Source organism: Dioscorea cayenensis, chromosome 2, assembly GCF_009730915.1.
Source record: "Dioscorea cayenensis subsp. rotundata cultivar TDr96_F1 chromosome 2, TDr96_F1_v2_PseudoChromosome.rev07_lg8_w22 25.fasta, whole genome shotgun sequence".
NCBI classification, from domain to species: Eukaryota; Viridiplantae; Streptophyta; class Magnoliopsida; order Dioscoreales; family Dioscoreaceae; genus Dioscorea; species Dioscorea cayenensis.
The window spans coordinates 20,332,161-20,355,189 of NC_052472.1; the positions used below are offsets into that span (position 1 = coordinate 20,332,161).

General features: G+C 35.1%; 2 protein-coding genes and 1 pseudogene across 4 annotated transcripts; 2 read left to right on the plus strand and 1 right to left on the minus strand.

Annotated features, from left to right (window-relative positions):
• The first annotated feature begins 3,789 nt into the window (after nt 1-3,789).
• On the plus strand, nt 3,790-7,788 carry LOC120269052 (pentatricopeptide repeat-containing protein At5g39350-like). 3 transcript variants are annotated; one of them, XM_039276356.1, is made up of 3 exons: nt 3,790-3,901; nt 5,059-7,054; nt 7,164-7,228. In XM_039276356.1, exons 2-3 carry the CDS (start codon nt 5,095-5,097, stop codon nt 7,166-7,168), a joined length of 1,965 nt encoding a protein of 654 aa, XP_039132290.1. In that variant the 5' UTR covers nt 3,790-3,901; nt 5,059-5,094; the 3' UTR covers nt 7,169-7,228. The 3 variants fall into 3 exon arrangements, with proteins under 3 accessions (XP_039132290.1, XP_039132276.1, XP_039132284.1); XM_039276342.1 differs by having other exon boundaries at nt 5,059-7,788; XM_039276350.1 differs by lacking the exon at nt 3,790-3,901 and adding an exon at nt 4,799-4,870 and having other exon boundaries at nt 5,059-7,788.
• A 2,092-nt stretch (nt 7,789-9,880) lies between these two features.
• Nucleotides 9,881-10,976, plus strand: LOC120274313 (gibberellin 20-oxidase-like protein). The gene is made up of 2 exons (XM_039280953.1): nt 9,881-10,257; nt 10,337-10,976. Exons 1-2 carry the CDS (start codon nt 9,881-9,883, stop codon nt 10,974-10,976), a joined length of 1,017 nt encoding a protein of 338 aa, XP_039136887.1.
• A 718-nt stretch (nt 10,977-11,694) lies between these two features.
• LOC120280525 lies at nt 11,695-22,788 on the minus strand (annotated as a pseudogene).
• Nucleotides 22,789-23,029: the final 241 nt, after the last annotated feature.

The following is a 23,029-nucleotide window of genomic DNA, read 5'->3' on the forward strand; positions in this document are numbered from 1 at the left end:
TACCTTCAAGATTGCTGGGATGGTTGGTATGAAATTTGGCCACTTCCTATGCCTCACATCAAAGTCCATCTCTAGAAACTTGCTCATGGCAAACTTCCTACTTTATGCTTATCTTTACAATCTTAATATTGGTCCTAACAATCCTTGTCCCTCTTTGTAGGTTGGAGGTCTGAAACTATTGAGCATATAATTTGGAAATGTCGTAGAATATTACAATGCTGGCATGATCTGTTTAATAAGCTTGGTATGAACTCATATTTGTTTAACTCTCTTAGCTCAGGTTCCTGGCTTGTGGAAATTATGGATCCTTGGTCTAAGGCCCTCATTGCAACTGTCACTTGGCTCATTTGCAAACAACGCTGCAACTTTATCTTTAGAAATGAGCCAGTTAATCCCTGTGTAATCATCCCCGGGCCTGGTCTCTCTGCTTTTGACTTCAGTAAGAAATCTATTAGATATCGGGCTCTCCTTTGTGCAAACTCAAACTCCATTAATTTTATATTTGCTGATGCATCTTAGTCTGCTAGCTCACCGGTTGCAAGTCTTGGGTTCTTAATTCTTACTAATTCAAACTATATTCTATTGGCAGGTTCGATGGGTACTTGTGCTTCCTCTCCAATCCAAGCTGAACTAGCTGCAATCAACCTCCGCTGGACCCTGCATCGACAATGGATGGACACCGGATCATGTTTTCTGTGATTGCCCGGTGTGGCTCAATTGCTAAAAACACTACAATGTCAGCATTGCTTGGCATATCACTACTGAATGTTAGACTATGAAGAAGAACCTGAAAAGTTCCCTCAATGCTGCAATTGAAACCATCTCCTGAGACCTTAACAATTTCGCTATCTTACAAAGTTTGGGAGATCTAATCCACAGCTTTCACTATTCTTCAGAGGCATGCATCGTCCATTCTGGATTGAAGATCTCTGTGTGCTTCATAAACTCCACTTTTAATGCTCTATTGTTAGCTTAGACTTTCTATTTTTTGATAGCCTATGTGCTTCCTTGTCAAAAAAATAAAAAATAAAAAATAATTGACATTTAATAATAAAGTAAAAGATACAATCCTTCTTCAGCCAGCAGTTTATAATTACAAGGCATAGCAAGAACACTAATTTCTTTAGTAAACTAACCAATATTGCGCAAGACAAGGGATTGAGTAAAGTAATTCTTAAAAATTGAAGCACTGACCTTCTTAAAGATAACATTGCTCATTAACTTCTCAGTAAGTTGGACCTATTACCAAACAAAAAGAAGCAAATAGAAACCACAAATGAAAAGGGCTGGTACAAAGTTTAAGATCATCTAAATATAAACTCAAAACTCATATTGCAATTTTACTCATCAGAAAGCATAACAAACTAACATTTACCTTGTAAGCGCATAAATCAGAAGTCACATCAATTGTTTCTTCAATCTGTGGTGCATAAATATGTGGATAAAATTGCTTCGAACAATACTGTTTCAAATGTTCAGTAGCTTCTGCTGATCCATGAATCAGAACCTAATGGAGCAACATAATATGACATATTTAGGCTCAAGGTGGTAAGCGCATACAACACTTGACACAAATAATGAACCTTTGAGGATGATAAAGATTTGTGAAAGTGATGGCCAAGATGAAACCATTTCATATAAGCACTAAACAATTACATACTATTTCTGGCCAAGAAATGCTTACTCTTAGATCAACTCACTAGTCCAAAGGAAAACTCAAAAATCAAATAACAAACCCTTAACAGCTAAGGTAATAACTAATAACAAGTGAAATAAAAAATATTTAAAAGCTAAATTTGAAGCACTTTTTACCTAGGATATTATTAAAAGAGGCTCTAATAGTCACCTTTATGAGAAATATCAATAGTGATGGAAGATCTCGTAACAACACAAAGAAGCAAAAACATAAATTTGAGAGCTATGCAGAGCCTTATGTCATGTACAAAATGCAATAGGCATAGACTAAGCTACTTATGAATGTAGCCACACTCAATACGATTCTAGCCAAGCCATCAGACACCAGCTCAAAAGTGAAGTCAAATTGTGCTCAAATTCCAGGTGGTGAATCCTTGCAAGTTGCAAGTAGCTCAAAGCATCTAGCGGGCTTGGTTTCTCATTTGACCTCTCTTTGATACTCTCTTGGGCATTCTTATTTGGTGCTGTTATTTGATATCCATCCTTGATGATGATGTCTATGTTGTTGTAAGCCTCTAGTTTGTATAGGGAGAGAAACCTTATAATCCCATGGTTTATATAGTGATGTTTTAAGAGACCTACGTCCCGTGGTTTTTTACCTCACAATCGGGGAGGTTTTCCACACTAAAATCATGTCTTGATCTGTGTGGTTGATTGACTTTGTTAACATTTGCATGAAATCCGGTTTTAGCACACAAGGAGGAAAATTTTGCACTTATTTGTAGTTGTTGGGGGTTCCGGCACGAGCAATGGTTGAGAATTCTCCTGTAGTTACTAGCAATTACATTCACATTCCAGTCCACATGATTATGTGGTTGTGGTGTGCGGCCTCTTGTATTGGCACACATTTGCCTACACGGCTCTCTGGATGCACTATACGGCCTCGCATGTGGGCGTCTTCTAGCCCGTACAATTCCCAAATTATGTTGTGTGGTCTCTTGTGAGGGTGTGATCCCGTGATGCTTAGTCTCGTATGACTCCCTTAAACCTTCAAACAAAGCTCAAAACACTCACAAGAGACCACATAACAATGAAGTAATTTACAAAACGTGACAACTTGTTAGCTCACGCTTTTGGTTCGGATTGCTCAGACAACAATGGAAGTGCCCATCACGGAAGATAAGTTTGTTTTTGGAGAATGTTTTTCAGGGGTGTTGTAAATTTCTATGTCTCAACTATATCCGGTTTGTAACCGTAAATGCTACATTTGTATTTTTATTTTGCTTCGATTTTCCGTGAGTTTAAAGACATAAGTTACTATATGGAAATGTACGATTTACCCCCATTATCTATCATGATTATTATTAATTATTATAATATATATATATATATATATATATATATATATATATATATATATATATATATTTAACCTTTGACATTTACAAGCTGCTAAATTTACACGGGACAGCGACACGGTCATAGCTGCCCGTCGCAAGTCGTGACTCGCTAATTAAATAACTCCGCCCTCGCCTCATGTAGTCGATCCCAAAGTCTTTCGAAATGAGAAACAATAAAATAGCTAACCAACCGTTGACTTTATTTAATACTCTTTTATAAAAATTAATTAAAGTAAAATAATTAATTAATTTAATAATTATTTATTAAATTTAAAAATATTTAATATCTCTTTAATTTTATAATCTTGAAAAATTTATAATTAAAATTTAAAAACACTTTACTCTTATTAATTATTTTATAATATTTTTCAATTAGTAAAATATTTTTGTCATAAAGAATTTAAACTAATCTCTCAAAGTATGAGGGGCAGAGCAGCCAAAAACATCCGCACTCATAAGAATAAATTGAGTAGCATCTATTTGAGAAATCTAACCCCTTAATTAATTGGGGGATTTTGGAGGATAGCAAGAGTGAGAAGGAGCAATTTTTGGACTAAAAAGATTAGTTGATAGAAATCTTTTGGAAATAGAAATCATTCGTGAATTTGTAGGGACTGTTTTGTAAAGATTTTTCTTATTAGGGACTGGAATATAAAAACAGAAAAGTTGGAAGACCGGGTCAACCTAAAGGATAAGGTAAGGTTTCACTCAATCATGGTCATCAGAGGAGTAGGAGAGCCATAGGAGGAAAAGAGGAAGGTAGGTTGCAGATCAAGTTTTGGCAGAGCATCGTTTAACCGAATGGAGGCCGAGTGCGAGGAATGGCGGTGACGAGCCTTGCCGAGGCATCTAGCGAAGCTAGCTAGGTGAGTATATATTACCTTGATTTTCCTATAAGTGAGTGAGAGAGAGAGAGAGCTTGGTGACTCCCATGGAGAGTATGGATGGTGTTGAGATGGTTGTATATGCCTGTGAATGAATGCATGGGGGATGAAGGTAGTGGTGGTGTGTACAAAAAGAGGGTGTGCAGAAGGATGATGATGATGATGATGATGATGTGTTAATTTGGGTTAAGCGATGTAATGGTAGTTTAGAAGGTTAAGAAGGTATTTAATGGTTGGGTTGGGCTTAATTGTTTTCAAGCTATTTGGGTTCAGTCAAGGTTGTTCAGTTGGGTTGGGTTTGAGCTTAGATGGTTGGGTGAGCTTGTTATGATTAGTTAAATTTGGTTGAGTTTTCAGTCACCTTGGTTTAAGTTGGACTAACTCAATTGAGTTGAGATTAAGATTGAGTTGAGTTGTTTTGGGCTGATCCCAATCAAGTTAAGTTATGTTAAGCCGGTTGGGTTCAGTCGAGTGGAATTGATTTGGCTTGAGTTGAATTGAATTCAGTTTGGTTTAGTCCAATTGGGTTAAGTGGTTCAATTAGATTTGGTTCAGTTGAACCGACCTGGTTCAGGAAGATTGTATAAGGAATGGACTTGGTTCAGTGAAATTAAGTTTGGTTCAAGCAGGTGTAACTCAAATTGAATTGGTTTAAACTCAATTAGAGTTAGTTTTAGCCCAACTAACTAAGCTTAAGTCAATTTGGAGGCAGGTTTGAGTATTTGAAGTCGATTTTGAGCCTATTAAAATGTGTGAGACGGATTAGAGAGTTGATTATTTTTTTGTATTTCCTATATAGATATAGATCAGTTATTAATCATTGATTATTATTTTATTTATTTTACTTCATTCTATTTACAAGATGAGGTCCAGATATATGAGAGAGTTTCAACCGAGAATCTTTTCTAGCGAGAAACTCCAAAAAAAAATAAAATAAAATAAAAAAACTAGGTGAGTTGAATTGTATAGAATGGTTGTTTAATTGTTTTATAAAATTTTATCTAGTATCATGTCTTACTTCTAAACAAGTTTCTTATGTTACTATAATTGAGTAGGAATGCTTATACTTTTTGTTTATAAACATCCCTAACTAATTTTTTTAATATTCACTAATCTATACGCTCCTACATCGTTATTAGGTGACCGTTGGAACTCCTTCCCGCCAAAACGGAGAAATGAATGCTTTCACTGTGAGCCTTTGCAAAACCTCTCAGTCTCTAAGCAAAGACCCAAATGCTTGGAATTCAATTCTCAAGAACCATGCAAAGCTCAAAAATGACAGAGCAATCCTTACTTCCTACTTGCAAATGGAGTCTTTGGGCATTCAGCCGACTGTTGCCACTCTGCCTCTCGTTCTCAAGGCTTGTTCGAGATTACATGATGTTGATTTTGGTAAAAAGATCCATTCTGATATAATTATGTTTGATTTCACTGAGGATGTCCGGATTAGGACTGCCCTCATTGATTTTTACTGTAAATGTGGGTTCTTGGATGTTGCTCTTGAGTTGTTTGAGGAAATGCCGAAGAGGGATGTGGTGTCTTGGAATGCCATGATTTGTGGTTATGTTGGGAATCAGAAGTATGATGATGCTTTGTTTCTGTTTTTGAGACTGAGTATGGAGTGCTTGAAGCCCAGTTCGGTGACATTAGTTAGCCTCATTACGGTGTGTGCGGAGTTGCTCGAGTTTAGGCTAGGACGAGCTGTTCATTGCTATTGTTTGAGGAATGGGTTTTTCCATTCAGAAGTTCATTTGGGTACTGCATTGATCGGGTTCTATTCAAGGTTTGATGTGAGGTTGTCGCGCCATGTATTTGATTTGATGTCGATGAGGAATGTAGTTAGTTGGAATGCTATGATATCCGAGTATTTTGATGCAAGGGCTGATTTTGAAGCTTTACAGCTCTTTGTTCAAATGATATTAGCTGATGTAATTCCTGATTCAGTGACATTCCTTACGGTTTTGCAATCTTGTGGTGAATTTGAATGTTTGGAGATGGGCAAACAAGTTCACCAATTAGCCATAAAACACCAGGTTTCTAATGACAAATATGTAGAGAATGCGATGATTACTATGTATGGCAAATGTGGAAATTTAGAATCAGCATGTGATGTTTTTGATAAGATGATATCAAGGGATCTTGCATCATGGAATGCCATGTTTTTTGCTTACAAGATCTGCAAATATTATGATGAGGCTTTTGATTTATTCAAGACTATGAATTTAACTGCTATTGATGTTAACACAATCACCATCTCTACAATGTTATCGTTATGTGCTGAATCTGGTGATTTAGAGAAAGGTAAACAAGTGCATGCTTATGTTATGAAAACTGGAAAGGAGAAAGATGTTGGTAATGCATTATTGAGTATGTATGCTGATCTTGACCACGTGCTTTCTGCTCTCAAGGTTTTCAGCAAAATAGAAACATTGGACATAGTTTCGTGGAACCTTTTAATCATGGGTTTGATGCGAAACCAATTTCAATCTCAGGCTTTGGATGTATTCAAGCAGATGCAGCAAAGTGGAACTGAATCAAACTCATATACCATGGTCTCTCTTCTTTGTGGATGCAAAGACTTATCTCACTTGATTGCAGGCAAATCCATCCATGGGTACACTTTAAGATATAACCTCAAATTTAATTTGTCATTATGTACTGCGCTCACTGATATGTATATGGACTGTGGACAAGAAGTCTCAGCTATGACTTTATTTTGGAGCTCTTCTGACAGAGATGTGATTTCATGGAATGCTATGATTGCAAGCTATGACAGGAATGGGCGACCAGGAGAAGCACTCCAAGTCTTCTACAAGATGCGGTCAGAAGTTCAACCCAACTCCATAACGATGATAAATGTTCTTCCTTCCTGTGCAGAAATTGCAGACTTGCAACAAGGTAAATGTTTACATGCATATATTATCAGAAGGGGCCTGGATTTTACTTCAGAAATTTCAGTGGAAAATGCTCTCTTAACTATGTATGCCAAGTGTGGATGCATCAGAAGTGCTGTAAAGATATTTGATACATTAACAAGAAGAGATATTGTATCATGGAATGCTATGATTGCCGCTTATGGAATGCATGGCTATGGAGAAGATGCACTTCGAATTTTCTACCTAATGCTTAAATCAGGTGAAAAACCAACTAGTGTGACCTTCACCTCAATTTTATCTGCTTGTAGTCATTCTAGTCTGACTGATGAGGGATTGGAAATTTTTAAAACAATGCTTGTCGTTTACAGAATAGTACCAGATATGCTTCACTATTCTTGTATGGTAGATCTGCTCAGCCGTGCTGGATTCCTAGATAAAGCCGGGGACTTTATTCAATCAATGCCCTTAGAACCAGATCCTAGTTTGCGGAGAGCTCATTTGGCCTCCTACAACATATATCCTGATGCTGCAATTGCAAGGTATATTGGTGAGAAGCTTATTGAACTGGACCCAATGAACATTGGAAACTACGTATTATTATCGAATCTCCATGCTACAGCTGGGAGCTGGGAGGATGTCAATGTAATCAGATCAGAGATTAAGGAAATGGGTTTGAAGAAGACCCCTGGACTTAGTTGGATTGTGATAAGAAACCAAGTTCATTACTTTACCGCAGGGGATACTTCTCATCCTATGTCTGATCAGATCCATGAAACATTAAGTTTGTTGTTCAGTAAATTGATAGAAAACAGAGATGATCTATGAAACATTGAGTTTGCCTGTATTAGTCAAATCATTGTCAAATTGAAGTGAAATGATCTGAAATGTTATGGATTTGCTGCAAACACTGCAATTGGTTTGTAATTTATTCTGTTCAAAGAAATGTGAATATGTCAAATTGAAATGAGATGTATGTATACAACTTTGTTTTTAGTTTGTGTTTAATTTTAATGTCATACACACTTCAAAGTGTTGTATGGAATTGTATTCACTTGCCAACCTTGAACACGTCCTTGTTGTTTGTAATTGCAGTTATGGAGCTCTTTTAATACATAAAATATTGTAAATAGAAACAGTAGATGAGAATTTCCAACTGCAACCGCTAGATAATATAAAATAATCACCAGTGACATGCACAAACTTTAATTGTTCATAGAGCCCTTGAATAAATAGTATTTCATACGTGACAGTTGTAATAGAAGCCAATACATCTGGCCTAGCGTTCAATGCCAAGTTTGGGCCTGATCATGTTCAACACTTTCTAGAAAAATCATAATAAATAAGTTATAAAAAGTGTTTGTATAGTGATTAAAATTTTAAGTTATCAATATTTATTCTACATAACCATCAACAAGAGAACATCTTTTGATTTTATAGTATTCAACCAAAAATCCTTAAAATAGATCAAAAAGCTTGGCTATCTTTCTATTCCTAAGTATTACAAATTAACAAAATTTTATTTAAATTTATGAAAAATATAAAATGATCAAGTGGACAACCACTATATCGCTTGATGGAAGTCACTTAAATGATAGGTGAGTGGTGTAAGGTCGAATCTCTTATGTTGCAATACTGATATAATACTATGCTTATGTACTATATATATACTATAAAAAAATACTATACTAATACTGTTTATCACTATTTTGCCTGGTCCTCCGTGGGAGAAGTCGTATTCTCCATCTCTTTAGGAGGGTCATTTAACCCACTATTTACTAGGTCCTCTGTGAGAGGAGTCAGTATTTCTATTTCTCATGTGCTTTCTAAAGCTCACTGAATCGGTGCATCATGTCATACATGTTTATCTCTTTGACACCCTTTTATGGGACGGTGCTTGTCACCATTCGTCAAATATATATATATATATATATATGTGTGTGTGTGTGTGTGTGTGTGTGTGTGTGTGTGAAAGTCACGTTGATGTTGTTTTAGCCATTTCACACATCAAACAGATTTATTTGAAAAAAAAAAGGAAAAGATGACTTGAATCATTTTAAATGAATAAAATGATATGAATTTGGATTATTGCATTTAATGTCAAGTTTTGGATGACAAACACCTTCCCCCTCTTTTCTGCCTTTTATGCTGCTCATTTACCCACATTGACCTTCCAAAGTTCTTGTCATTGACTTTGTCTTTGTTCCCATAATATTAAGAATCTCTCTACACCAAACTCATGTGTATAGTTTGTACAATTTGCATGATATGTGGATGACTGCCTATTCTTGCAGGCTTATCTGGATCAACCTTATCTTTCTCTACTTAATAATTTTCTTGAGCACTAAATACCCTTAGATTACATATTTATACCCATAAATGCACATACATATACAAAGGCAGGCCTGAAAAAGCAAATGTATAATCCATTTTTTAGTATGCATTCTGGTCTTTTGAAGGTTTATTATAAACTTAACTCTGATGAGCATTCCTGAATTATATCCGATTTTAAACTTTATAATAATCTTTAAATATTTGGATCATATCTCACACCTGTTTTGGATATCAAATAGACTATATATATTGCTATGAAGACCACACACACAAACAAAACCAATAAAATAAAATAAAATAAAAATAAAACAATAACAACAACCACATACACGGGTAGCCATTGTTGTGATAGCCGAGCAAAAAGACACTTAAATTCTATACAAGATATTGAGAGTTTAACTCCTTTCAAATGCATGGTTGAGTTTTAATAATAAAAAGTATGTGCGAAGGTGACTTGTCCACAAGTAAGGGAGAGACCAAATATATTGAGATATTAACTCCACACTTATACATATACCTGACTTACCTTAAATACGTGATTATCGACTATTTGCCCAAATATATATATATATATATATATTACTGAACTCTACAAGGGCATATATGTAATGCTTCCTGTAGCATGTTTTCATCTTGGTCCTTGAGAGGTTTATTTATTATAAACTCTGGCATTATTAAAGAAGCAGCAAACCAACTGATCATCAAAAGAAGCTTGAAAAAACAACCCCTTGATATCAGTTGAGCATTGAAGAAGATGCCAGGTCCCAAACAAGCCTCTGTGCAACTACCCATCATTGATATCTACCAAACAATACTGTCACCTTCTTCCCTCTCATCCATCTCCCAAGCATGCAAAGACTTGGGCTTCTTCCTCATCACCAACCATGGCATTTCCCAGGACCTTTACAACTCCCTTTACTCACTCTCCAACCATCTCTTCAACCTCCCTTTGGACACCAAACTCTTGTTAGGCCCTTCAACCCCTGTCAACACTTACACTCCCCTCTTCATTGCTTCTCCTTTCTTTGAAAGTCTCAGAGTCTCTGGCCCTCATTACTTTTCCTCAGCCAAGTCTTCTGCTGATCTTCTTTTCACCAATAATACTACTACTGATTATACTTCTCAGTTCTGGTAAATAAAATAAATAATATATAAACTCAAAATCCTTGTTTTTATTTTCATGACAATATGTTATTGTTTTAATTTGCAGCAGTGTGATGGAGGAGTATGGGAACAAGATGGTGGAGTTATCAAAGAGAATCATAGCAGTTGTGTTAGAGTGTTTGGGTGATGGATTTGAGATGAAGTATTGTGAGTCTGAGTTTAGTCAATGTCATGGATATTTAAGGATTAATAACTACATTGCACCAGAAGTAGTACAAGAAGAAGAAGAGGAAGAAGAAGGTGGTAATGGTTTGGGAGAGATTGAAGGACTGGGAATGCACACAGACATGAGTTGCATAACAGTTTTGTACCAAGATGAAAGTGGAGGACTTCAGGTGAGATCAAAAGAAGGATGGGTGGACATAGAGACTGGAGAAGGGACACTTGTGGTGAACATTGGGGACCTTTTGCAGGCATGGAGCAATGGGAGAATGAGATCATCAGCACACAGGGTGTTGTTGAAGAAGAAGAAGAAGGTTAGAAGGATGTCATTGGCATTCTTTTGGTGTTTTGAGGATGAGAAGGTGATAATGGCTCCAAGTGATGTTGTGGGAGAAGGGAAGGAGAGGATTTACAGGCCATTTGTTTGCAAGGAATATGTTGAGTTCAGGCAGAGTAGTGTTCAGGGGAGGTTTGATAAGGTTGGTTTTACTGTTGATGATTTTGCTGCAATTATTGGTTCATGAATTACATTATGTACAATTGTGATTCTAGTTAAATAATTTTATTCTAATTTTCTTATAAAATAAAATAAAAATGTTAGTAAATATTTCTTTATTACACATCTGCATCTTCAATTACATTAAATCAAACATTAGATTTATCTGAATTGTATATTAAAATTTATATATATATATGCATTTACATAATAATTAAAAATTCATTGTATTCACAATTACATTCGATCAAACGCAACTTTAGTTAATTTGCCAAACAGTAACTCACTTAGCTATCTTCGGAGTTATTTGTCATTGCTTTGCTGGAGTTAAAGAATGAAAATTTAGCACTTAACCATTTTCCAGGGTTATTAGATGTCATTGCTTTGCCAGAGTCAAGAATGAAGGTTTAGCTCTTTTACATTTTTTGCAGTCTAACAAATGCTAATATTAATTATATTAAATATAATATTAAATTTTAAAAATAAAATAAAATTTTGAGAGGGAGCTAATCAATCTGTATACTATCATTATAAAAATTAGATAGCTTTTCGTATCAGATTTTTAAGGATCAGCATCCAATAATTTATTGGAGGATCCAATTAGGAACCTTGAACTATGTTCTATATAGAATAAGCCAGGCTGGTGAGTAAACATGGTCAGCATATAGAGCATGGAGTATGGTTGAGGATAGAACAAACATGTTTGCTTTAACTATGAAAAAAAAAAGAAAAAAATCCTCAATATAAAAGACTAAACAATGCTAAACTTTAATGGCTATTAAGACATGAAGGAAAAGAAAACACCACTTTTATCTTCCATTTACAATCTAATACAATGGCATAAAAATGATCAACAACAACAAGCCGTAAGTCCTAACTATTTGGGATCGGCAATGGCATATAGATGACCAAAACAAAAAATATTTCCCTTTGAAATCAGATGTTGGAGCTTATAAAACTGCGTGGCACCGTCTACTCAATGTAAGAGGGCACGGCAATGAATGGTCTGCGATGCTGCCAGGATTCTTTCACTAACTACAGTGAATAGAACTGTGAATATAGAAGCTCTCTGATCTTGTAGTATTCTTCTGTTAAAGGTCCCTCAATGACCACTTGTTGAGCAGCGGCAGCACCCTGCCGAATGATTTGGAGTTACAAGGAGTTATAGCAAATTAGCATTAAATTGTAAGTACCAAAACCTCACAGATAAACAATCTTAAAAAATTACAGATATGTTGATTTAGTTATCATAATCACCTTCTGGTTGGAGTCACTAACTTTGCGCAGCGTCACAAACTCACCGCAATGCAAGACGCCTCCAGCTAATTCCACCTGAAAATAAACACTGTCATGCAATACTAGCATTTTACCCTGAAGGATCATCCACTAGGAATGATACATAAAAACTATAGTGCATGATGGTGCGAGTCATATCATTTTGATTCATATTATTTTGTTGGTTCCAGAACATTGCCTAGTACACTAGTAAGCAATGATGGGTTATCGTTATCAGCGTAACTAGTACTCCCATGTCGGTGAAGTTAGTAATATGGATATTAATAATTTGTGTTTCTGAAACCTAGTAGCCAAACTTTTGGGTATAGTCAAACCCACATGACTATGGGTCTCTGATCATATTGAGCATTTGGGTTGAATCAGCCCTAGAAAATATATTTGGTTTTGTTTTGCATACAACGATAACGGTATCCTATAGAATCGTTTGTTCACAATGGATCCAATTCATGCATTCCCTCAAGCAAGCAATCAAGTATGTAAAACCTAAAAGGAGACCTTCAGATTCTTTTAGAGAATTTTAGATTGTCAATATGAAACAAATCATGCTCACAATCTGAAATCAATCTTCCATATAAGCTAAAAAGCTTACAATATATGTTTTAAATGCTGTAGTAAATATATTCGTCAATGCTTAAGTTAATTCAAACCAATAGATCTAAAAAGTAAAAAAAGCACAAAAACAGATGAATGTGAGAAAATTTGACAGATAGATACTCTAAAGGCAATTATATAAAATAAACCAAGGCTCATAAGCTTTCACTAAATCAAAGACTTTTTTGAATGAAAGATGTACCTGAATGCCTTGACTCGAAAGAAACTGCTTAAAATCTGCCAACTTTAGGTCACCCACAAGAACAGATCTATGGGTGGGAGGAGTGGATGAGACAGGAAGAAGGGACAATACTCCATTTGTTTTTCCAACTTCAGCATCAACCCAAGCAATCTCATAGTCGCCAAGCTAAAGCAATAAAACAACTCCAATCAAGGATTCTATGAATAATGAAATGGGAAATGAACTTCACATGCAAATAGCCTTAATGGCAAATATGACATTACATCAAACACAAATGGTCTGAATAATTAAATACGGCAGAAGAATAAGCGCTTTGATGCTAAGATGACCATAAATGAGTAAGAACATAAAGTGTTTAGCTGTGCAGATTCTGGACAGTTACCATTTATATAATTCATACATGCTATACCTGGGAAAATTTGATGATTGAAGTCTCGGATCAATGGGACATAGATGTAGTATACTATGAACAACAAAATGCAGAGACAATTTGCTCATGCCAATAACACTAATCATAGCATAAGAAAAAAGAAACAGCATGACTTTAGAACAACAAACTTGCAAAACATTTAATTAGCATCTTTTCCATTGTCAACTCATCAATTTCTTCATCTGATCTGAAGGATAGCTGACAGAGAAACACAACTTTGAAACAATATTTTGACCAAGATAAGAAATGAGCAGAAAGCTAAAGAAAGCCACATCTTATTGCTGTTTAAGACAATACCGAGAGCACAGAATCTTTTCCCAGGATGTTAATCAGAATATTACTGATCATCTTCTCCATTAAAATCATTAGAAGAAACCAAAGGAAGAGATGATTGTGTATTATGGCAACCCTTCCAGAAAGTAGTATGAAACAGTAGCACTGATTTTAAATCCGATAATTTGGTTCTCTGTATCATTGACATTTAATAATAAAGTAAAATATGCAATCCTTCTTCAGCCAGCAGTTTATACTTACAAGGCATAGCAAGAACACTAATTCTTTAGTAAACTAACCAATATTGTGCAAGACAAGGGAATGAATAAAGTAATTCTTAAAAATTGAAGCACTGACCTTCTTAAAGATAACATTGCTCATTAACTTCTCAGTAAGTTGGACCTATTACCAAACAAAAAGAAGCAAATAGAAACCACAAATGAAAAGGGCTGGTACAAAGTTTAAGATCATCTAAATATAAACTCAAAACTCATATTGCAATTTTACTCATCAGAAAGCATAACAAACTAACATTTACCTTGTAAGCGCATAAATCAGAAGTCACATCAATTGTTTCTTCAATCTGTGGTGCATAAATATGTGGATAAAATTGCTTCGAACAATACTGTTTCAAATGTTCAGTAGCTTCTGCTGATCCATGAATCAGAACCTAATGGAGCAACATGATATGACATATTTAGGCTCAAGGTGGTAAGCACATTCAACACTTTACACAAATAATGAACCTTTGAGGATGATAAAGATTTGTGAAAGTGATGGCCATGATGAAAACATTTCATATGAGCACTAGTCAATTACATACTGTATCTGGCCTAGAAGTGCTTACTCTTCGATTAACCCACTAGTCCAAAGGTAAACTCGAGAATCAAATAACAAATAGACTTAACAGCTAAGGTAATAACATAGTGAAGTAAAAAAATATTTAAAAGATAAATCCGAAGCACTTTTTACCTAAAATATTATTAAAAGAGGCTCTAATAGTCACCTTTATGAGAAATCTCATTAGTGATGAAAGGTCTCGTAACAACACAAAGAAGCAAAAACATAAATTTGAGAGCTATGCAGAGCCTCATGTCATGTACAAAATGCAATAGACAGACTAAGCTACTTATGGATGTAACCACACTCAACACGAATCTAGCCAAGCCATCAAACACCAGCTCAAAATTGAAGTCAAATTGTGCTCAAATTTCAGGTGGTGAATCCTTGCAAGTAGCTCTAAGCATCTACTAGGTTTGATTTCTTATTTGACCTCTCTCTGATACTCTCTTAGGCATTCTTATTTGGTGTTGTTATTTGATATCCATCCTTGATGATGGTGCCTATGTTCTTGTAAGCCTCTAGTTTGTATATAGAGAGAAACCTTATAACCCTACGGTTGATACAGTGAAGTTTTAAGAGACCTACGTCCCATGGTTTTTTTACCCCACAATCAGAAGGTTTTCTACCCTAAAATCATGTCTTGATCTGGGTGGTTGATTGATTTTGTTAACATTTGCTTGAGATCCTCTTTTAGCACATAAGGAGGAAAATTTTGCACTTATTTGTAGTTGTTGGGGGTTCCGGCACAAGCAAAAGTTGAACTATCAATATGCAGAATATACCCAGAAAGCATAATGTCAACAAAATTCTACTGATAAGAGTAAAGTGTCACATACAAGTTTCAGAGGAGCAACATGCGATATGATTGATTTAATTGAACGCCCATCAGATCGCCCTTCAAAGTCCATAAAAGCCAATGCACACTTGACTTGAACCTACAAAATAAAAGCGGGGCATCATTCCACAACTTCAAGCAAATTTCTTGTAATGCCAACATTAGATTAATACAATCATCAAAGCTAAAGACAAGCAGTCATAGTACATGAACTTCTAATATGTCACCTTGTACTTGGTTCAGATTACCAGCGGCTCCAAATTTCTCACCTTACAAGAGATCACTAATTAAGAAGGATATCAAGTTCTAGAAAACCCTCCCTGTGTGTTAAAAGATCATAGATAGATTTTAAGATAAATACAAGACCAAGACACTGACTTTATGAAAAATTTGGTGAATACCCAAGAAGAATTCTTTTGGTGAATTAAAAAAGGCAAGTTTTCTTCTTTGAGGAACACAGAAAGATTAAATATTTGAGTGAAAGTGCCAGCATAACCCTCATAACCCTCTGTAGCTAAAACCTCATGCTTCGATACAGATGACACATCTGCCAAGAATTAATTACATCAATGTAGCATTCATATAAAACATATTTCAGGAACAAGACAATGATCAGCTCATGTGATTGTGGGCTCTAAAGTCCAACTAAAAAAATAAAATAAACACTAGCACACCAAGAAAAGAAAGTTTATAGTAATAATAATGAATAAAAAGCAGTACAAATGAAAAGACTAAGCTTTCAAGAGCAATCTACATGGAGGTACTGAGGTAATACAGAGCGTTTTATATGTTATGCCAAAGAATGCTTAATCTGAATAAAAGTGAGAAATCTGAGAAGCATGGTAAGTCACATAAGCTTGAGCTAATATCTAAAGACACTTGGGCATATATCACTAAAGAAATAATGGCTAATTACAGGGAAAAATAGCAAGATTGTAATGATGCTAGTCCTCAAGTAAGGAACATAGATAGTAAACTAGTGTCCGACAAGAACAAGTTGAACATGAGACAAACCCTTATGGAAGAACATAAAACACACCAACACAAAAGAGAAAACAGAGTTTTACACATTTTTAAGTATTAAACCATTCATAGATTCACTACCATTATGACTTTTGCACAAATGAGGACAAATACCACTGAGTACTTACTGTCAGTCTCATCTCGAAAACAACTTTAGATGGTAAGCTTGCATCAAGAAGCAAGTGTGTTGATCCTCTCATCAAGTTTATTGTCCAGATCAACCCCAGTACCCCTGAGATCAAAAACCCGGAAAGACAGACAGAAATAAAGTAAACAGTCAGGCGCTACTCAGCTTATACAATTATGCAACTGAAGAACTAACCAGCCAAAAGAATAGCCATTTAACTGGTGTATTACACAAAAGATGGTATTTTGGCAACTAGATGCATGGAATTATTCATTAATTTCTTCTTAAGCTGAAGCGCTCCAACTCTTTTGCAACAATGTCTTTCTACCATAGCTAAGACTGTTAAAAAAACACCAACTTCTAGAAGCATCTCCTTTATATCATTTGCTCTAATATATTTTCCACATCATGTTCATGTAAAAATAAAAACGAGGTTGACTTTATAAAAAAAAAAATTAGACAAGGTTGAGTTTTTTTTTTTACAAATTGCAGTGCATCCCAGACTTTGTTGGATTTGGAAACCCAAGACTTAACTGACAAATTTATATATGATCACATTAAAACCTGTTTTTCTTTAAATGCCCTTTCTAGTTTAAAAAGGTGGAATCAGTCTCCTGATGGTTCCAATCAAAGCATCCTTTCGAAAGTTATTTCTTATTTATTTTCAGAATTTCCTTTTTTTTTTTTATCAGGTTAGGTATCTGCAGAAGCAACTGATAGTAATATAGATATGTGATGCACATATTATATCATGTATTATGTCTTACATTCAGATGGAAAACTAAATAAACAGATAGGTGGCAAATGGAAGTAACTGACAAAATGTCATCGTAAAAGGACCAAAGGGTCAGTTAAATTATTAAAACTTACATGCATGGCTTGATCCATATCATCTTCCTTTATGATATAATCATTAGGGATTAATCAACTTCACCAAAGTCATCCCATTCAGCTGAGTTGTCGTGTTGGGGAACATTGGAGCAACACCTGTTGCTGAGGAACAAATCCGCAATTACAATGTCTCGATACCCAAAGAAGCGTGAGCTAGCACCCGAAAAGTGCATCATACAGAAATAGCAAGAATTTTTAGCATTTGGAAGTACTCTAATAAATTATAGGAGTTGCAAAAATAGACGCATCCATGTTTAGAAAATAAATGCACAGAAGCTGAGGCACATAAAAACAATTTCGGCTTATGATAGATCTACAAAAACTTGAGCATACATGCAAAACCTATGGCTAGGAGTGATTCACTTGTATCATTCTCTAGTAACAGAACAAGCAAAAGAAGAAAAGAGGCAAACCTGCATAGGGCAGAGATAGTGATGGCAAAGCACAGAATACTTTTGCAAAAATTATACTATAAATAACTATCTTACCCATTATATTTGAAGAAAAATAATTGGTCTGTCTAAAATAATTTTAAAAATTTTGAGAAGATTGATGAGTATAAATGGCAATACACAGCTAATTTGTTTACAAACAGTGAGATAATCATAATAATAACTTAATTCATAAGAAGCAAAGGAAAAAAATTTTGGCATGTTAATTGGACACCCGAACCCTTACTAACTACAACATACAAAAATGGATGCAAAACCCTAGGTTCCTCCTTTTAGTTATGTTGATGACATAATATGTAGTCAAAATTGATAGTAAAGATCATTTAACCTCCCTAATGATAAAATGCACAGTCAATTGTGACAGACATCTAAAGCAAAATGAACACATACCATCAGATGGAGATGAGAAGAACCTGAATCAATTGCCATTGGTTCAGGAACATTATTTTCTGAAGAACGAGATGCCTTGAGTTCCTCTTCCTTGACAATGTTAGCTTTCAGAGCAGCTTCTCTCTTCAAACGATTTTGCTCCTCTTCATATGCCTGTAACTCATCTCCAACTAAAGGAACTCTCTTGCTCATAGTAACCTTTACAGCCTTAGGTGGTGGATCCGCTTGAAGCATGCGGGACAATGTTCCAAACTATTAAAAATAATCAGACAATTATAAGAAAAGTTAATAATGCATACTGAGTAAATTACGTCGACGACACAGAGAGAGCAAAATTACATGCAAACCAATAGTTATAGTATATCTAACATTTATAAGGTAAATATATTAGGTTTATAAGCTAAATGTAATAATAATACCGATAAATATAGTTATATGAAAGCCTAGACTGTTCCACATTAGCAATCCTATAAAAATATGCTAGATCATTAAGATGTTAAATAAATGAAATGGAGGAAGTTGATTTGACAATTACCATATACAATGCACCTTTTCACACTCGCACAAATTTTGCATGTGAAATCAATAAACAAAACGTTTGTAGTCCAAATATTACATATAGCAACTATAACGGAGAGAGCAAGCAAGCGTAGGATTAATATTTTTACGGAAGTTAATCCATAAATTGCATAAATGTATTAACAGCATAACACCTTATTTGATATAAAACTTGAAAAAAAAAAAACATCAATCAGTTAATATACCTGGCCTTTTTCACTACAAAAAGAACTAGGTTCTTTTGCTTCAGATGCCCATTCAACAAACAAATCATGTGAGAATCCCAGCTCCAGACTGGCCATAGATGCTAGAACGACCTAATTTAAGAATTAGTATTCTTTCCATAAATTGAATCAAATTAGATTAAACAAATGCCAACCTTTGGAACATCAGATAATTTCTCTAGCTCGCTTTTATTAATTATCAGTGTGACATTCCTGCAATAAAAACAAAAAAGCCCTAGAAGTACTTAAAATTTGCGGTTCTGAAGTCTAACTTTCAGCTCATGAAACAATAACTTGGTTTCATAAGAAAGCAGAATGGCAAAAGCAATGGCAAGAACTTCTTGCATTCAATGAATTTTTGATTGATGAGAAAGCTATCAAAATGGGTACTAACCTTAAAAGGAAAGCATTATCTCGTGTATGCTCAAAGGACTTGGCTATTGAATCACTCATCCACTCCAGGAAGCTCTTTACATATTCGATTGTGCTCGTAGCCACATTACTCAGGAAAAATATAGGAAAAGTTAGATGCCTTTCTGCCCAGTACTGCAGTTTAAACAATAAAAGAGCTTTAAAGTCTCCAGTGACTCAATGAAAATGGAACTTTTTACAAAAGATGCGGAATAAAAACAGAAATAGAATATTATAGTGATCATAAACTGACCTGCTCCAGCATTAAAATAAGCTCCAATGCTCTTCCAGCAGTATCAACAGGAAGCAATACATTTCCTTCAGCTCTCAAAGATTTCAAGATGGTTTCTGTAGTGTGTGTGTGTTCGAATTGTTAACAAATTGCATCCACACAAGAGTAATAAAATACAAATCAAAGAGTTAAAGAGATTAAGAGCAAAGAGTAACCATCATAAATTGTCAAGCAATGAGTATAACCATAAAAATCAGTAATACTTCTACAAACTACATAATAGCGGTGTCAACCAAAGATCTCCATAAAGACAAAAGGTTTTCTCAAGTAATCCCCAAGCAATGATTGAGCCTCCAAATTGAGTTCACTTTCATAGTGCACTAGTTTTGTTACTGTTATTTAGGATGTGACGGCAAGGAAAGAAAAATGTTGAGAAGACTCAAGAAGGTAGTTCAGTAAAATCAACAAGCAAATGCCTTATTTTTAGTAATCCAACCAACAGGTTATAATGTATACACAGGAAGCTATGTCTATTAAGAATTATTAAGTAATTACTACACATGGTCTCAGACCCTTAAATTGCCAGTGAAGATGGATAAAAATGAGCCTATGCTAAAAAGTCAAATTAAAATCAAAAACAGAAACCATGTGGAAGAAAAATGCCTCCAGCAAACAAAAACAAAACAAAAAAATAAGAAATCACCGAAGAGATCAGTAAAAACGTGATACCTAAAAAATTCTTGTTCCCTTTGACGTTTAGGAACTTGAGTGTTCAATGCATTGTAGGCATCTGTTATTAGAACAGCTGGCCGTACAAAAGAATCTAACACCGTGCCATTTAGGAGCCTGATAAAGCAATTTAGTGAGCTAGATTCTTCGCTGCTTATCTTGAACAAATATTACAGTGACCATCTTATATTAGTAGAATTTAAAAAAAAGAACCACTTATACCGTTCTTTACGATGGTTAAAATCAACAGCATATATCACTTCCTCCCCATCTTTTGTTATCTTCCAGATTGTGCCTCCAAGAAGATGGCCAGCAACATTAGGGCTTAATAACAATCCCCTCCCTTTTTCTGTTGTAAAAGAATCAAATGTTGAAAGAGAATTTCTTTTTAGAAGAATATTAAATTTATACATACCAGAAAGATGATGATTTTGAGAGTATGTCAATCTTGTAACATTTTGGAAAGCTGAATCAATATCATCCAAAGTAAACAAGTCATTATCTGAGATTTGCTGCAATGAACCAACCAAAAAAAAATGTTAAAGGGTATGTTTTTAGGATGCACTTAAAACTTTTTAAAACAAAATTCATTGGAAAGCTAAATATAAATAAACAGAATTTCAGAACAAGGATAAAAAAACCATATCCAATATATAGCTTTTAATTCACAGGTGTGCAACAACTTCTGTAAGGTTGGTCAAAGGTTAACAACTATTAGTACACAACAAGGATCAACTTCACACTTAGAATCCCCACTGTAGCATATTTCTGAGTGCCAATCTTGTTACTATGACTAGATAGAGGATGGATAGACCTACTAATATGTCCATGATGATTACAACTGATTAGGGCCCACATTCACTATGACAATTCTAATTGGTTCGATCACCACACATCATATTCTTTTGTCAACAAATTATCCAGCCTCATTATTGTTCAAAAACTAAAAATAACAATTTTCAGATGGGTAACAACAAAAATATGTCAATGACTCAATGTTGGTATTAACCATGCACAAAAAATCCCCACAAGGAATAACATCAATGAAGAGGAAAAAGATTGCCATAACAAAGAAAGTCACCAGGCAAGCTCGCTATTTGCAAACAAAGAATTAAAATATTCATGCAACAGCAAGACTTGTGCAAGAGCTTACCTTTCGAGAAAGGTAGTAATCGTACATCGTTAATAGACCAAGTCTGTAAACAGGTTCTGTTGCATAAACAGGTGCAGATAGTCCAAGTTGTTTCATAGCGTAAGGCAAAGCACCTAAGTGAAGAATGTCTGGATGTGATAGCAAAACAGCATCAACTTTAGAGGATACCCTACAAAATAAGAAAAAATACCATGAAAAAGAGCAGCAGAAATATCATGTTCTTTGGACATCAACAAAAGAAAATATGTTCCAGTCAACCATGACCAAAACAATGATCTTCCCGTGTTTGATTTGAAAATAAGAATAACCCAAACCTACAGGTTACCTTCCTTTGTATGGTTTAAACCAAACCAAATTGTGCATTATAGAGAACTCATCAACTAAAACACCCAAACAAAGAGTAAAGGTGTGTTCATATTGAATGAGAATAGAAGAAAAGTTAATACAACAAGAAGAAAGACAATTTTTTTGTGTTTGAAAAAGAAGAGAATAAGTCAGAAAAGAAATTGAAACAAATTGCATCAACAAATTTTCATTTTTCTTCCCCTTTCTTAATTTTCCATTCCCTATTCTTTTGCTCTGTACATTTCCTCTCTATCTCACTAAAACCTAATCAATCTTCTTCTTCTCCGGAGAAAAAAGAAAAGGTTCTCCCAATGAACATCAAATTACTTGCCACTATGAATCATGTCAAGAGCTCTATCAAGCCAATGCAGTTAACCACAGAAACCAAGGTTCCGCAAACATCAACTAAGAACTTCCAACCTGAAAATCAAGCAAATAATTCTCTAACAAACACCATTCTTTCCTAGCAAAATGTACTCAAATTCAAGCACGCATTCAGCACAAAAACCAAACAAACAAACAAAGCATCAGAATTAAAAAAAACAACAACAACAACAAAAATAACAACAATAATCACACGCCCAATCCAATAACAGAATTGGAAGCAAAGAGATGGGTTAGGGTTTAAGAGAAGAAGGGACCTGGAGAGAGGCTGGAGGATGGCGGGGTCGAAGAGATCGTTCCAGCCGCAATCCATGAGGAAGTTGAAGCCATCGACGGTGACGAGGTAGCTGAGTGGGCTCTCGCTGTAGACGCCGCACAGCGGCGTCACCTGCACCGACGTCCCCATCCCGCTCCGCCGAGCAAGCGCTGCGGAAACGGACACGCTTAAAAGCGGGGGAGTTTTGATGAGACAATGGTTATGGCTCGTGGCCGTAGATTGTGCTTTGAGATTCGTTTTCGATGTCAACATTCCAACCCAGACTTGTGGCAAAAATTTTAGGATGTGACTGTAATATAATTATTTTCTACTTTCCCAGTTGAATTTTAATTTGTTCCTTTTTAATTATCCTACACTTATTTTTTTCACAAATCAGTTTATTTTTTTAACCGAATTTTTATGGGTGATCTCTTAG